The sequence below is a fragment of the Rattus norvegicus genome, chromosome 5 (assembly GCF_036323735.1).
Source record: "Rattus norvegicus strain BN/NHsdMcwi chromosome 5, GRCr8, whole genome shotgun sequence".
Classification (NCBI taxonomy): domain Eukaryota; kingdom Metazoa; phylum Chordata; class Mammalia; order Rodentia; family Muridae; genus Rattus; species Rattus norvegicus.
This window is the reverse complement of record NC_086023.1, coordinates 119,603,751-119,620,702: the sequence shown is the minus strand read 5'-3', so window position 1 is coordinate 119,620,702 and position 16,952 is coordinate 119,603,751. Positions and strand designations below refer to the sequence as shown.

Sequence of the window (16,952 nt, the reverse complement as noted above, 5' to 3'; positions counted from 1 at the left end):
TGATTATCAGGAAAAGGGTGTAGAATCACAAAGGGATATAACTATTCCCCGTCTAGGATCCAAAATAAAGGATTCTGTAGTGTCATTAGTATGGCTAAGGCAAGCCAGCGAGCCAGCCAACAGGGGCTGGTGAAAATGGGGAGAGTTGAAACGCAGCTATCAATAGAAGTTTACAGTGAAGCTGTCAAACTAGATATGGGTATAGTTAAGCCCATATCCATCCTGTACACTCTTAGATACCCCAATAAAGTAAAAATCATAGATACACAAAGGTAATGTACACGAGTGTCCTTAGCAACTTCATTCCTCATAATCTCAAACTGGAAACAACTCACATGTCCATATAGAGGAAAATGGAAAAGCAAATTATGGCATATTTAAACAAAGGAAAACTACCTGCCAATGAAACAGCACATTATAACAGCTCAAGAACATGCTAAGCAGGAGTCAAATAAGCAGGTTATGTGCTTCACATAAATGAAGCTCTCAAGAGGCAGCAGCTGTGTGTAGTTGTTGCCTTGGGGCTGGGAGAGGCAGAAGGAAAGGTGTGATGAACATGCAGATCTCAGTAGAGGCACATCGATGCATACTGCCAGAGCCTATCGAGTAAAACAACATCTATGCACTTTATGTAAACCATACTTTAGTAACTAAAAAGTGTGTTGAATGGACTTCACAACATTCTAGAAAAATAAAGGGGTCTATGAAAGTATGATTAGAAATAACCCTGAACATATTTCACTTAAAAAACCTTTCTGAGGATTATAGTGTGAGATAGTAATAGTTCGATAATATATATTCTTTGTGGTGTTAGGAATGCCTTTTAAAATTAAAGTTTCTTGAGAATTATGGAAGATGGGCTAGCAAAGTGACTCAGCAGACAAGGATTATAGCTAAGGCTTATAAATTGAGTTCCATGTCTGGAATCTTCATGGTGGAAGGAGAAATATGATCTTGAAAGTTACACACACATAAACTAAATAAATAAATATAAAATTAAGTAAGTTGCAGAAGACAAATTAACATGGTAGTGCCTGTCACTCAGGATGCACTTGAGAAGCTGAAGCAAGGAGGATTTTTGTGTGGAGGAAGTAGCCTGAGCTATGAGGTGAGTTCCAGTATAGCCTGTGCTACAGAGGGAGATCCTGCATCACAAACAAAATAAACAAACCACAGCTCTGAAAGAAAAGAACCAAAATAAATAAATAAATAAATAAATAAATAAACAAACCAGTAAATAAATACAATGTAGCACCTTCAGCCAACGATTTGTTTTCTTTAAAACATTTACTGCTATATTATATATAATTAAATTCATAGATCTTAAGTTCTTAAGTACATAATGTAATGTTTTTTAACAGTGGGTAACCCTATATATCAAAGATCTTATCAAGATTGTTTCTGCTACCATAAATCTAATGTACTACACATGGGGACACACACACACACACACACACACACACACACACACACACACACACACTTGTAGCCCTGGCTGTTCTGGAATTTACTATAGAGGCCACCCTAGCCTTGAACTCCTAGATCCACCTACATCTGCTCAGCACCTCCCTTTTTGTGCATGTGTGTTTCTGTTCTTCCCCTGATATCCCTATAGGATTACTACATAAGTACAAAGTGGTTTTTGTTCCCTGTAGCAACAGTAAAAGCAACAGCAAAATTCCAGTGTTGCTAGCACCGTTAAGAATGATAATTGTGGCAGCTGAGAACTGGTAGATCCAAGATGAAAAGCACAATTAGTCTTCAGAGTGTCCTAATATAAATTCCATACTGGTAGTATGCCATAATTACCATAGATGGGCCATTCCAATAACCTTACCAACCAGAGTAACATTAATAATCCAACAGGCATAGTGACACATACGTGTAATCCCAGCACTGACGAGACTGAGGCATGAGAATCCTGAGTTAACAGAATAGTTCGTGTTTTAAGTATTCTAGTGATAGCAGTAAATAGTTCATAATAATAATTTTATATCCCATATTTCACTGTAAAAGAACCCTTAGTTAGTACTTTCCAGACTGTTTATAACAGGTACAAAATCAATAAAATGCAGGCACCTTTTTGGTTGACCGTGCTTTAAAAAAGGTGACAAAGAGAGCTACAATTCATGAAGGATATCAAAGGCAAATGCCATATCTATTTGAAATTATAGAGAGAGCATTGATTTTTTTTTTTAGCAGAAAGATCTATGCTCAAATTTTAGTTTTGCTAAGATAAAAGGTTTGACCTCTTAACAAAAAGTACAGTAGTAGTGATTGGGTTGATGATAGACTAAATCTTAGGTCACTTTTTCTTTGATTTGTAGTAGTGTTAAATACTTCTAGGTGTCAGTAAATATTCGAAGCACACATGAGTTAGAGAAGTGGGGTAGTGTCTACCACATTTTGTTTGCATCCTGAATTCTTTGCCTTTTCTAGCTGACTCTAATCTCTAATCTTCTTACCTTTTGTTTTTTATTTTGTTGTTGTTTTTCCTAAAAGGATCAATAAATGGTACTTTTCCTTGCTGACCTCTTAATTAGTAACCCAGTCTCTCTTAATCCCTTCCCATTATTGGAGGTAATGTGTAAGTCTCTCAAAGCTTGGAGGAAGGCAGGATGGAATTCTTAGGATACTAGAATTGCTTGTTCTGAATCTTCACAAATTAAAAGTTAGAGGAAAAGAAGCCCTTGGGGAAGTTTGTGCACACAATAGGGCACACTAGGATGCGCAATTGCTGTGGGATGCTTTGGTGAGACAGTAGGCAAGGGCAGTGTCTCCGTCTTCTCTCTATGTGTGATGGTTCTAGCTAAAACATTTTTCTTTTTTAAGCAACAGAAGTGACTGAGAAGAAAGAAGGTAGTGAAGAGGTGAGAATTCTTAGTATTAACACATACACGTACACACACATACACGTATTTCCTGAAAGCTATAGAACTGTTGTCAAGAAGAAATATGTTATCTACAGTTGCAATGTTTAGACATTGGATAAAATAATTTTTGGTGAAAATAGGGAAACAGATGGACATAAACGTACAATGGGGTAGTAACTTTCATTTCTTGTACATACACAGTGAAATCATTCTAGACAATAAATTCTTGGAGAAGTTGAGTAAGGCTTGGGTAAATGTCATAGTTTATGACTGAATCCGTATAAACAGGTGAAAGCTCAATATGGAGAGGTAGTGGTAATTACCTGATAAAGAGACTTAGAACCCTTTTCACCTCACAGGAAGGATTGCATTAGAGATACAGCGGCACAATGGTTGGATTTATAAAGGTATTTTTAAAAAGATTTCGAGTACAATTTTTGCAACTGCAGATATATAAAATACATGCCTTTGTTCCCCCCCCAAACAATATTAACTATAAGAAAATTTGACTTATAGTTTCTAGAACAAATACCAAGGTTACCTTTAAAGGTGGCACTGCTATGGGTGTATTAAAGAACACTTGACCATAGAGATTTATGGAATGTTCGAAGACAGTGTCCAAGCTAAAATTATTCTGTGGCTTTGACAATATCTGAGCCTGGAGACCTTTTCATTATGCTCTGAGCTCATCCTGTGCACTCAACACTCTTGATATCAGACTCTTTACCCTGTCTTATTTTTTTCTGAGACACAATTTTGTGTTTCTCAAGATGGGCTTACCTGCACAGTGTGCCTCCACTTCCTGATGGCTGAGATTTATAGGCAGTCACCATTGTGCCCAAATTATTCTTCCTAGGGATTCGAACCTGGGCTGTGAGTGCTGGGCAAGCACTCTGACAACTGAGCCACACCCCCAACTCCCTTTCCTGCCTTTTCCATTCTCTTATTTCAGCCCATCCTTCCCACTCATAAGAACCTGCAGCCCACTTTGATAGTTCTTTCTCTTTTGAATTTCTCACAGATATATTAACTTAAAACCTCATCTCAGGCTCATTTAACTTTTGGATAGCAGTCTTTGAGACGATGGAAATTTATCTTTTTCTTTTAAAATCAAGAGAAGGGGGGTGTTGTGAAGAGGGAAAATGATAATGCTGGGTCACATGGGTAGAAGTCAGAGAGAGAATGTGAGTGTGCAGAAGCCATGATACATTTGTAGAAGTCAAAGGACAACCTTCAGTGTTGGTCTTCACCTTCTGCACTGTTTGGGACTGATTGTCTGAACTGTGATTTGATTTTGTGACTGATTGTCACTGTTTGCCAGGCTAGCTGACAAAATTATGTCTTCCAGGGCTTCTATCTCTACCTCCCATCTTGCTGTAGAAGAATTAAGAGTGCTGCCATGTGCCGCCATGTCTGGCTTTATGTGGACTGTGAGAATCTCATCCTAGGTCCTCATGCTTACTGGACTCTCATTTCTCCATTTACCAACTTGTCATAAGAAGGCTGAGATTACAGATGGGTTTTATTTAATCTGGCTTTATATGGATTGTGGAAATGTGAGCTCAGGCCCTTGAGCTGAATTATCTCCTGAGCCCCTCATTATCTTTCCTTACACATATTAGTTGAGTGACCAATAAACATAATGGAAAAACAAGGCTTAGAGGAATTGAGGACCAAACAATTAAAAGAGTGATAATGAATATTTAGAAAAAGTTGTGTAGTTCAAGCCAAATGCTTAAGAGGATGTAAGTGGTGGGCTCAGTTGTTTGCACACTGACTTACTCTTTTTTTATTGGAATTTTTTTAATTTATACTTAAAATGTTATCCCCTTTCCCAGTTTCCCAGCCATAAACCCCCTATCTGAGCTTTTGGGCTAATATTCACTTATCAATGAGTGCATACCATGTTTATATTTTTGTGATTGTGTTACCTCGCTCGGGATATATTCTAGTTCCATCCATTTGCCTATGAATTTTATGAAGTCATTGTTTTTAATAGCTGAGTAATACTCTGTTGTGTAAATATACCACATTTTCTGTATCCATTCTTCTGTTGAGGGACATCTGGGTTCTTTCCAGCTTCTGGCTATTATAAATAAGGCTTCTATGAACATAGTGGAGCACGTGTCCTTGTTATATGTTGGAGCATCTTTTGGGTATATGCACAGGAGTGGTATAGCTGGGTCCTCAGGTAGTACTATGTCCAATTTTCAGAGGAACCACCAGACTGATTTCTAGAGTCATTACCAGCTAGCAATCTCACCAACAATGGAGGAGTGTTCCTTTGTCTCCACATCCTCACCAGCATCTGCTGTCACCTGAGTTTGTGATCTTAGCCATTCTCACTGGTGTGAGGTGAAATCTCAGGGTTGTTTTGATTTGCATTTCCCTGACTAAGGATGTTGAACATTTCTTTAGGTACTTCTCAGCCATTCCATATTCCTCAGTTGAGAATTCTTTGTTTAGCTTTGTACCCCTTTTTTAATAGGGGTATATGATTCTCAGGAGTCTAACTTTTTCATTTCTTTGCATATATTAGATATTAACCCTCTATCAGATGTAAGATTGGTAAAGATCTTTTTCCAATCTGTTAGTTGCTGTTTTGTCCTAATGACAGTATCTTTGGCCTTACAGAAGCTTTGCAGTTTTATGAGGTCTCATTTGTCGATTCTTGATCTTAGAGCATAAGCCATTGGTGTTCTGTCCAGGAAATTTTCCCCAGTGCCCATGTGTTTGAGTCTCTTCCCCACTTTTTCTTCTGTTAGTTTGAGTGTTCTGGTTTTGTGTGGAGGTCCTAGATCCACATGGACTCAAGCTTTGTACAGGGTGATAAAAATGGGCCAATTTGCATTCTTCTACATGCTGACCTCCAGTTGAACCAGCATCATTTGTTGAAAGTACTGTCTTTTCCACTGGACGGTTTTAGCTCCTTTGTCAAAGATCAAGTGGCCATGGATGTGTGGGTGTATTTCTGAGTCTTCAATTCTATTCCACTGATCTACCTGCCTGTCTCTGTACCAATACCATACAGTTTTTATCACTATTGCTCTGTAATACAGCATGAGGTTAGGAATGGTGATTCCCCCCAAAAGGTCTTTTAGTGTTGAAGATAGTTTTCCCTATCCTGGGTTTTTTGTTACTCCAAATGAATTTGCAAGTTGCTCTTCCTAACTCTATGAAGTATTGAGTTGGAATTTTGATGGGGATTGCATTGAATCTGTAGATTACTTTTGGCAAGATGGCCATTTTTACTATATTAATATTGCCAATCCATGAGCGTGGGAGATCTTTCCATCTTCTGAGATCTTCTTCAGTTTCTTCCTTCAGAGGCTTGAAGTTCTGGTCATACAGATCTTTCACTTGCTTGGTTAGAGTCATACCAAGGTATTTTATATTATTTGGGTCTATTGGGAAGGGTGATATTTCCCTAATTTCTTTCTCAGCCTGTTTATCCTTTGAGTAGAGGAAGGCTACTGATTTGTTTGAGTTAATTTTATATCCAGCCATTTTGCTGAAGTTTTTTAATCAGCTGTAGGAGTTCTCTGGTGGAACTTTTGGGGTTACTTAAATATACTATCATGTCATCTGCAAATAGTGATATTTTGACTTCTTCCTTTCCAATTTGTATCCCTTTGATCTCCTTTTGTTTTCTGATTGGTCTGGCTAGGACTTCAAGTACTATATTCAATAGGTGGGGAGAGAGTGGGAAGCCTTGTCTAGTCCCTGATTTTAATGGGATTGCTTCAAGTTTCTCTCCATTTAGTTTGATGTTGGCTACTAGTTTGCTGTATATTACTTTTACTATCTTTAGATAAGGGCCTTGAATTCCTCATCTTTCCAAGACTTTTATCATGAAGGGATAATTGAATTTTGTCAAATGCTTTCTCGGGGTTGGGGATTTAGCTCAGTGGTAGAGCGCTTGCCTAGGAAGCGCAAGGCCCTGGGTTCGGTCCCCAGCTCCGAAAAAAAGAACCAAAAAAAAAAAAAAAATGCTTTCTCAGCATCTAATGAGATGATCATGTGTTTTTTTTTTCCTTTTTCCTTTAAGTTTGTTTATATAGTGCATTACCTTAATGGATTTCCGTATATTGAACCAACCTTTCATTCCTGGGATGAAGCCTACTCAATTATGATGGATGATAATTTTGATGTGTTCTTGGATTTGGTTTGCGAGAATTTTATTGAGTAATTTTGCATCAATATTGATAAGGGAAATTGGTCTGGTTTTCTTTCTTTGGTTCGATCTTTGTGTGGTTTAGGTATAATTGTGGGTTCATGGAGGAATTGGGTAGTGTTCCTTCTGTTTCTATTTTGTGGAATAGTTTGGATAGTATTGGTATGAGGTCTTCTATGAAGGTCTGATAGAATTCTGCACTGAACCCATCTGGACCTGGACTTTTTTTGTTGGGAGACTTTTAATGACTGCTTCTATTTCTTTAGGAGTTATGGGACAATTTAGATGGTTTATCTGATCCTGGTTTAACTCTGGTACTTGGTATCTGTCTAGAAAACTGTCCATTTCATCCAGATTTTCCAGTTTTATTGACTATAGGCTTTTATAATAGGATCTGATGATTTTTTTTTTAATTTCCTCAGTTTCTGTTAAGTCTCCATTTTCATTTCCGATTTTGTTAATTTAGATACTGTTTCTGTGCCCTCTGGTTAGTCTGGCTAAAAGTTTATCTAAGTTGTTGATTTTTCTCAAAGAACCAGCTCTTGGTTTTATTGATTCTTTGTATAGTTCTTTTTGTTTCCACTTGGTTGATTTCAGCCCTGAGTTTGATTATTTCCTTCCATCTACTCCTCTTGGGTGTATTTGCTTCTTTTTGTTTAGAGCTTTGAGGTGTGCTGTCAAGCTCCTAGTGTATGCTCTTTCCAGGTTCTTTTTGGAGGTCCTCAGATCTATGAGTTTTTCCTCTTAGCAGTGCTTTCATTGTGTCCCATAAGTTTAGATATGTTGTGCCTTCATTTTCATTAAATTCTAAAAAGTGTTTAATTCTGTTCTTTATTTCTTCCTTGGCCAAGTTATCATTGAGTAGAGAATTGTTCAGCTTCCATGTATATATGGGCTTTCTGTCGTTTTTGTTGTTATTGAAGACCAGCCTTAGTCTGTGGTGATCTGATAGCATGTATGGGATTATTTCAGTCTTCTTGTATCTGTTGAGGCCTGTTACATGGTCAGTTTTGGAGAAGGTACCATGAGGTGCTGAGAATAAGGTATATTCCTTTGTTTGAGGATGAAATATTCTATAGATATCTGTTAAATTCATTTGGTTCGTAACTTCTGTTAGTTTTTCTATCTCTCTCTTTAGTTTTTTTCCCATAATCTGTCCATTGATAAGAGTGGGGTGTTGAAGTCGCCCAGTATTATTGTGTGAGGTGCAATATGTACTTTGAGTTTTAGTAAGGTTATGAATGTAGTTGCCCTTGCATTTGGAGTATAGATATTCAGAATTGAGAATTCATTTTAGTAGATTTTTCCTTATTGAGTATGAAGTGACCTTTCTTATCTTTTTTTTTTCTTTTTTTGGAGCTGGGGACCGAACCCATGGCCTTGTGCTTGCTAGGCAAGCGCTCTACCACTGAACTAAATCCCCAACCCCCCTTTCTTATCTTTTTTGATACCTTTTGGTTGAAAGTCTATTTTATTCAATATTAGAGTTGCTACTCCAGCTTTTTCTTGGGATCATTTGCTTGGAAAATTGTTTTTCAGCCTTTTATTCTGAGGCAGTGTCTATCTTTGTCACTGAGGTATATTTCCTGTATCTAGCAAGATGCTGGATCCTCTTTATGTATCCAATCTGTTAATCTATCTCTTTTTATTGAGGAATTGAGTCCATTGATGTTGAGAGAAATTAGGGACCAGTGATTGTTGTTTCCTGGTATTTTTCTTGTTAGAGCTAGAATTATGTTTGTGTGGCTGTCTTCTTTTGTTTTGTTTTTTTTTTTTTTTTTGCAAGATTTCTTTCTTGCTTTTTCTATGATGTAGTTTCCTTCCTTGTGTTGCAGTTTTCCATCTATTATCCTGTGTAGGGCTGGATTTGTAGAAAGATACTGTGTAATTTGGTTTTGTCATGGAATATCTTGGTTTCTCCATCTATGTTAATTGAGAGTTTTGTTGGATATAGTAGCCTGGGCTGGCATTTGTGTTCTCCTAGAGTATGTATGACATCTGTCCAGGATCTTCTGGCTTCCATAGTCTCTTGTGAGAAGTCTGGTATAATTCTGATAGGTCTGCCTTTATGTTACTTAATCTTTTTCCCTTACTGCTTTTAATATTCTTTCTTTGTTTTGTGCATTTGGTATTTTAACTATTATGTGACAGGAGGAATTTCTTTTCTGGTCCAATCTATTTGGAGTTCTGTAGGCTTCTTGTATGTTTATGAGCATCTTTTTCTTTAGGTTAGGGAAGTTTTCTTCTATAATTTTGTTGAAGATATTATTGACCCTTTAACTTGGGAATCTTCGCTCTCTTCTACATCTATTAGCCTCAGGTTTGTGACCCTTTAACTTGGGAATCTTCGCTCTCTTCTACATCTATTAGCCTCAGGTTTGTGACCCTTTAACTTGGGAACCTTCGCTCTCTTCTACATCTATTAGCCTCAGGTTTGATCTTCTCATTGTGTCCTGGATTTCCTGTTTTGGGCTAGGAGCTTTTGCATTTTACATCATCTTTGACAGTTATGTCAATGTTTTATGGTATCTTCTGCCCCTGAGATTCTCTCTTCTATCTCTTGTATTCTGGTGGTGATGCTTGCATGTATGACTCCTGATCTCTTTCCTAGGTTTTCTATCTTCAGTGTTGTCTCCCTTTGTGATTTCTTTATTGTTTCCATTTCCATTTTTAGATCCTGAATGGTTTTGTTCAATTCCTTCTCCTGTTTGGTTATGTTTCCTGTAATTTTTTATGGGATTTTTGTCTTTCCTCTTTAAGGGCTTCTACCTGTTTACCTGTGTTGTCTGGTATTTCTTTAAGGGAGTTATTTATGTCCTTCTTAAAGTGCTGTAACATCATCATTAGTTGCATTTTAAATCAGAATCTTGCTCTTCCAGTGGGTTGGGGTATCCAGAGCTTGCTGTGGTAGGAGAACTGGGTTCTGAAGATGCCAAGTGGCCTTGGTTTCTGTTGCTAAGGTTCTTGCCCTTGCCTCTCACCATCTGCTTATCTCTGATGTTAGCTGGTCTTGCTGGCTTGACCCTCCTGTAAACCTGTGTGTCAACATTACTGGGAGATTAGCTATCTCCCTGCAAGAACTGGGTACAGAGAGCTGTGGTAGAGGGTCAGCTCAGGATGCAGGCGGAAGGGTCCTGACCTAATCTGCTCCTCATTTTCTGTGTCCTGAGGGTTCCAGGCGGGTTCCTCTTGGGCCAGGAGTGTCAGCTGAAGTGGTGGTCTCACCTGTGCTCTCAAGAGTGTCAACACTTCTGAGAATCCAGCTCTCTCTCAGTGGAATCTGGATGTAGGGAGCTGTGGCACAGGGTCAGCTCTGGGCACAGGCAGAAACCGAGACTTAATTATTCTTTTTTTTTTTTTATTCTTTTTTTTTTTTTTCGGAGCTGGGGACCGAACCCAGGGCCTTGCGCTTCCTAGGTAAGCGCTCTACCACTGAGCTAAATCCCCAGCCCCGAGACTTAATTATTCTTAAGCAGAACACTGACACAAGATTGAGTGAGGAGAGCAATGAGCTTGCTTAGAATTTCCTTCTCGGTCTTAGTAGTAAGCGCCTCTGAGAGTTTTCCTTTGAGAGTTTTCCTTCTGGTCTGTCTCCCTAATTACGCATTACATTACATACTGCAGCAGTGAGAATGTGCTGGCCGGACTCCTCAGCTATAAAACTGTTGGGACATATCAGAAGTTAGCAATGTTTCACGTTGAGGTAGCATTATTAATCTAAATAATGTCAATGTATCAAATTGAGATTATCGTACAGATTTGAAGTGACTACCTCATTTGAGAGGAATACTGGTCACTTTGAAGGTGATAAATACATTCACGATCTAAAAGAACAAGAAAATAGTATTAATTTGAGTTTTTGTGAGCTACTTAAGGTATTTTCAAAGATGTATAACTAAATGTAAGTACTTCTCTCCCAAATTATTATTTATTTCTAGTCATTTGGTCCTTCAAAAATCATGAGGAAGAAAAGTATTACAGCTTTTTCTCCAACTACTGGAACTTATCAATTGAGCCCATTTTCCTCTCCCAGAACCCCCAAAGAACAAGAGCACAGAGACGGACCATCAAATGGTTAGTTGAACATTCTTTTCCACTTATGGCAAGATTTTTCTAGTTATTGGTTAAATCAAGATTTTGATTTAGTAATATATAGCTCCTGTTGCAGCTGGATTTTCTCTCTTCTAAGGAATTTAACATAGAAAAGGCTAGAATGTAAATGTTACTTTGGACATAAATGTAAACTTCGTAGGCACTTATTTTAAAATGCCGCTGCTGTTCCCTTACTATCCCATCCATTAAATAGAAATTATGGCCTGACTGCCTTCAGCTACTATCAATTATAATGGTTACAGATATGCCCTTAACAAGCTATCCATCATGTGCATAAATTAAAGGGCATATAACTCAGATACTGCCACAGTGCAGTTTAAGAGGGCTACTTCTCAATGTTGTTTTTATCCATACTGTCCATTTAGCTTTACCCACATTTCGTATATAGTTTATATTAAAGTTTATCTTTATTGTGTCTCATGCCCTTCTTATTTTAAATGCATTTGTTTAAAAAAACTACAAAAATTTTCCATATAGGTAGGATAATCTACCTATATAATGTAATTTTTATATAAAACAATATTGTTCATTTAATTCTGATATATGGTTTTGTTGCTCTCTAATAGTTTATTTCTAAGATCTATATTTAAAGGCACATGTCTCAATTTCATATGCTTAATTTTTTTATATTGTAAGAAGTCATGAATCAGTGACATGCCATTCTCTATAATATAAAATTTTAAATAGGCTCAAATTTAGTAAAATGTATTTTAGATACACTGTGACTAACCTAATTCATATTTTATTGCTTAACATTTATTAGATATTAAGCATATGCTAGAATCTATATAGAAATTGGTCTCATTTTACCTAATTTGTTTAATGAAATACATTATTAATGATATTAAGTTTTTTAGTCTCTGATTTTAATTTAGTCAAATGCTTTTACTCTAAAGCTACATTAATATTATGTTTGTTTTCACAAAATTTATGAAAGTCTATACATTTCTCTCAGGTTCTATAGTTTATAAAAACTATATGTATAGCATGTACATTAATTAAAAAAATAATAGCTTAGAGATTGCATATCTCTGAACATCTCAATAGATTTTAAGAAGATACATACTCAATTTCCATATTGAAATTAAATATGGACTTTAGGGAACATTCCTTTTGCCCATAAAAAGATTGGTCACATGATTTCCCTTGACATTTATATGGGTAATTATCACATTATCGGTACTAAGTACGCTCTTTTCTAAAAAGTCAAACGGCAAGGGTTTCTGAGGTGCAGGCAGTATCTAGTTTTTGACTTATGTGCTGACTACTGATTCATTCTAGTTATTAATTAAAGTGACATATGTATTTAATTTACTTTGATAGTTGTATATGTACATGTACAGACATACACACATCACATCACATATAGAAATTTGTTAAGGTCCCGAATAAAACCACATTATTTGTAATCATATTTCAATCCCAATAAATCTTCCACATGGTTTAGAAGTCATAAAGTCTAAATTGTTACCAGATATTATATGTTTCAAATTAGAAAATGTCACTTATGAGTAATTAAAAATTCAGATGAGATCATGACCTCCTTTATGTTTTCCCCTTTTAAAATATTGTTCGAAGTCTAATGGGAAATTTTAATAACATTTAAAAGATGTTTTATTTCTACTTGCTTCTTAATATACTTTATATTAAACCCCAAACCTGTTTACTTAGATTTTGCATGTTCAAGTCTCACAGATGGAAGGTGGAGGTCAAAGGGCAACTTCTGCACACAACCCTGGCCTTCCGTCTTCCGTCACTTGTTTCTGCAGCGGGTTGTGTTCTCTAAGCTGGCTGGCATGTGAGCTCCAGAGCTATTCTCCTGTCTCTGCCTCCCATCTTTGGTAGGGACACTGGGTTATAAATGTGCACTCCACACTGACCTTTTGCATGTATTCCTGGGACTGAACTCAGATTGTCAGGGTTGTGTGACAAGCACTTTACCCACGGAGTCATCTTCTCAACCCCGCAAACCCTTATTGGATTTTGAAAAGCCATTCATCAAGTACCTACCCAGTTTTCTTCCCATGTTTAGCAGCTCTTGTCTTCTTTCCACACTTAGTCTTGCAGTGCCCTTGCTGACTCTGAGTTTTTGGTCCTTCTGCCTCTGTCTCAGGAGTACTGGGATCGTGAACATGTACCACCATCCCAGCTCAGGTTATTTCATGCAACTTGTTTAAAACAGTGGCTGCCCTGGTAAGTGCTGTATGCTAAACATTGTCCTTATCATCATTGATTATGCTTCCAAGCCTTATCTAACTGAAAGCTATTTTCATTAGTTAAGGAAAAGTTTCCCTGGATCCCTCCCAGAAATTTCAAATACAATTCTGAATGTAGTCCAGATTCAGTGACGACACACTTATAATCGGTGTTTTGTAAAGCTGTTATTAAAAAGAGTCAAGAATACAAATGTTAAAACATGTGTATGTAACCTAGAGAGAAAAATGCAGATGTAATGAAATGACTCCTCAGCCTGGTATGTATTGGGGTGGGGTTGTTGCTGTTGTTTGGTTTGTCCCTTTGGTTTGGTTTTTCAAGACAGGGTCTTGCTGTGCAGCCCTGCTCTCCTGGAACTTACTCTGTAGACCAGTTTGGCCTTGACCTCAGTGATCTGCCGCCTCTTGCTTCCCAAGTGCTAGGATTAAAGGTGTGTGCCTCCAAGCCAGGCATAATATTGTGGCTACTTTTTAAGAAGACTATAATGAAAAGAAAACTATTAACTAAAAATATTATTTTGAAAGATGTCTATAAAGTTGTATTCAGCAGCTGAAAAGTACTTGAAGACCTAAGAAAACTAAGACTCATATTGATCCACATACTATTTGGCAGTAATAAAAATATTTAGAAAGCCATTGAACACCTAAATAAAAGTTCTAAAATAATCTAGGCTGTCACTGGCTTCTGGGGCTAACATGGAAATGGATTACAAATTAAGGAAGCAATCTTAATGAAAAGCTCTCAGGGAGAACTTTCCCTCGGGATGGAGACCCTCTAACTCCAAAGACCAGACCGAGACACCACAGGATGCAATCAGCAAGAGGATTTGGTTTATTGTCGGGATACACAGGCACAGGCACCTGCGGGCGCTTCAGTCACTCGGGGGACTGGCGCACCCCACGGAACCAAGGATGGGCTTTTATAGGATTTTGGGGAGCAGAAGCAAGCATACAGAAGCAGATGTATGGTTACAGGGATATAATTGGTGGATTTTAATATGGCAAGGGTTTAGCCCGGGGGCAAGTTTCCTAGCTACCTTCCTGAAACATAATGGCTGACTCGGCCCCCCAAGGGTTCAGCCCGGGGGCAAGTTTCTTAGCTACCTTCTTGGAACATAACGACTGACTCGGCCCCCCACCAGGGTGTGGGACCTCTCCCGGGGCTTTTTTTTCATTGTCAGGTGCTCAACCGAAGTCGTCCTGTTGCCAGGCCTTCAACCAAACATATCTTGCTTGGCAGCTGCTGTGTACTCAGTGTTCTAACCTTTCCCTGAACCAGTCATCTTAAGTACAGCCTTGTAAAATGGCGTTACTGCTGCTAAGCTGGGGTCTTTCATTCCCCCATTTTTTTGCTAACTTTGAGTGAAATCTTTTACTCGACTTGGTCAAGAAATTTCTGTCTGGTGGGGGCTTATTCCCTCACTGACTCTAGGCCACAAAAGGGCTAGGAGGAGCCACGTAGGAGTTTTAACTTTAAGGGGTTTGGAGTGTGCTGAACTCTCTATGTCTGGGGTGTAGTGTTGTGATTAGTCAATTCCTCAGACCGGACTGCCTTGACGTGTGGTGTGTGGATCTAAGCCGAGACTCTGTCCTTTCCACCGTGGCTCGAGATTCTTGGTCTGGTGTCTGCGCACCCACACGGTGTCTCCAATCTGGAACGGGTGTGGCACCACCGGATGTTCAAGCTTGTCCTGGTAAGCAGCGGCCAAAGGTCTCCAGACGTCTCTCTGTACAATCTGTAGGGCCTTAAATGGGCCCTCAGAGAAGGGCTGTCAGCAAAATCAGCAATGTTTGAATCAAAGAAATGGACAAATGGGGGTGGTGCTCCATACCTTATTTCAAAAGGAGTTAGACCATGGGGGCCCGGGGTATTCCAGGCCCGATATAGAACTAGGGGAAGGAGGGCCACCCAATCCTTTGAGCCAGTTGTAAGCGTAAGTTTGGATAAAGTCTCCTTAATTGTTCTATTTATGTGTTCTACCTGACCTGAACTCTGGGGTCTATAGGCACAATGTAATTTCCAATCAATCCCCAGCAATTTGGCCACCAACTGACTTACTTGGGAGACGAAAGCGGGCCCGTTGTCCGACCCCAACGCTTGAGGCATGCCATACCTGGGAAAGATTTTCTCGAGGAGCTTCTTGGTGACCATTTTTGTAGTCTCGTGTTTTGGGGGGAAGGCTTCGACCCATCCTGAGAAGGTGTCTACAAACACTAGGAGATACTTGTATCTATATATATCTGGTTTAATTTTAGTAAAATCAATTTCTCAATGGATGTCGGGACGGTGTCCCCTAGGACGAACTCCTTGTCCAATCATGGTCCTTCCTGGGTTAACCTGAGCGCACGCTTTGTAACTCTCAGTCACCTTTTGTATCGCTTTGTCCCAATTCAAAAAAAAACACAGATTTATCTCTTCCTGATCTAGTAAGGTTTTCATCTTCTTAAACCCCAAATGGGTTAATTTATGTAAAAAGGAGATCAATTCAAAAGTCCTTTGTAGACCCACTGTTTTAGTTGAGGGTGGTAGATGGCCCCCATTTTTTTAGGAGCTCTATGTCCTCATGGGCATAAACCCAACTGGTTTGTCCCACTGGTGGGGGCATGGGTTGGTCTGGGCTATTTAAGGGCAAGATTTGTTTGCTCATGGCCGCTTCTCGAGCCGTGGCATCGGCCAGCCGGTTTTTTCGTGTCTCTGGGTTGTGCCCTTTTTGGTGTCCTGGACAATGTATAATACTCAGTCTTTTGGGCAAGAATAGGGCTTCTAAGAGGGCCAGAATTTTAGCCATATCTTTACCCTCAGATGTGAGCAGCCCCCGCCTCCGGTAGATCTCCCTGTGGATGTGTGCCGTGGCAAAGGCATAACGGCTGTCTGTATATATATTTAGCCTCTTACCTTTTGTCATCTTGAGCGCCTGAGTCAAGGCGATGAGTTCAGCCCGTTGTGCGGAGGTACCAGCAGGCAGGGCTTTCGCCCAAATCACTTTGTCCTCCGTAGTGACCGCAGCTCCAGCCTTTCACTCTCCCTCTGCCAAGAAGCTGTTGTCATCCGTGTACCATGTGTGGTCAGCATTCTGAAGAGGCTGGTCCGATAGGTCCGGCCTGGTTCTATGTACTTCTGTGAGGATTTGTAGGCAGTCATGCTGTTTTGCCTCCTCTGGTAGGGGAAGCAAGGTGGCAGGATTGAGGGCGACTACGGGCCCAAACTGAACCTGTTCTGCATCCAGTAACAAGGCTTGGTGTGAGAATTAGAGAGCCAGCGGTCTGGGGGCTGCTTTACCAAGGCCTCCACTGCGTGGGGTGCTAGGATGGTGAGTGGCTGTCCCAAAGTCAATTTTCCAGCGTCCTTGATCAGGACAGCAATAGCAGCCACCATCTTTAGGCACGGTGGCCAGCCGGAGGCCACAGGGTCCAATTTCTTAGACAGGTAGGCCACAGGGCGTTTTTAGGGTCCCAACCTTTGTGTTAGGACCCCTTTAGCATACCCCTGTTTCTCATCGATGAACAGTTACTGAGAAAATTGTAAGGGTTCTCAAGTCTTGTACTGGCCTATAATCTCCAGTGCCGGGTTTCTTAACA

General features: G+C 39.3%; 2 protein-coding genes across 23 annotated transcripts in view; one reads left to right on the top strand and one right to left on the bottom strand.

Moving 5' to 3' along the window:
• Itgb3bp (integrin subunit beta 3 binding protein) overlaps positions 1-16,952 on the top strand; it is a 65,318-nt gene that overhangs the window by 20,272 nt on the left and 28,094 nt on the right. For 16 of the 21 annotated variants that reach the window (XR_005504482.2, XR_005504480.2, XR_005504481.2 and 13 more), the window contains one exon: positions 10,986-11,121. The exons of 2 other annotated variants lie outside the window; for them this stretch is intronic. Coding sequence is in view for 12 of the 19 variants with exons in the window: in XM_039110271.2 (XP_038966199.1) it covers positions 10,986-11,121 (136 nt within the window). In the remaining 7 variants the exon portion in view is untranslated. Of the gene's footprint in view, positions 1-2,832; positions 2,871-10,985; positions 11,122-16,952 lie in introns of all 21 variants that reach the window. 3 more of the 21 variants (XM_063287959.1, XM_063287960.1, XM_063287964.1) reach the window with 3 other exon arrangements.
• The window catches only part of Alg6 (ALG6, alpha-1,3-glucosyltransferase), an 85,951-nt gene continuing 83,336 nt past the window's right edge, over positions 14,338-16,952 (bottom strand). For both annotated transcript variants that reach the window (XM_063287948.1, XM_063287949.1), the window contains one exon: positions 14,338-15,142. In XM_063287948.1, the coding sequence (XP_063144018.1) occupies positions 14,912-15,142 (231 nt within the window). In that variant the 3' untranslated portion in view covers positions 14,338-14,911. The remainder of the gene's footprint in view (positions 15,143-16,952) is intronic.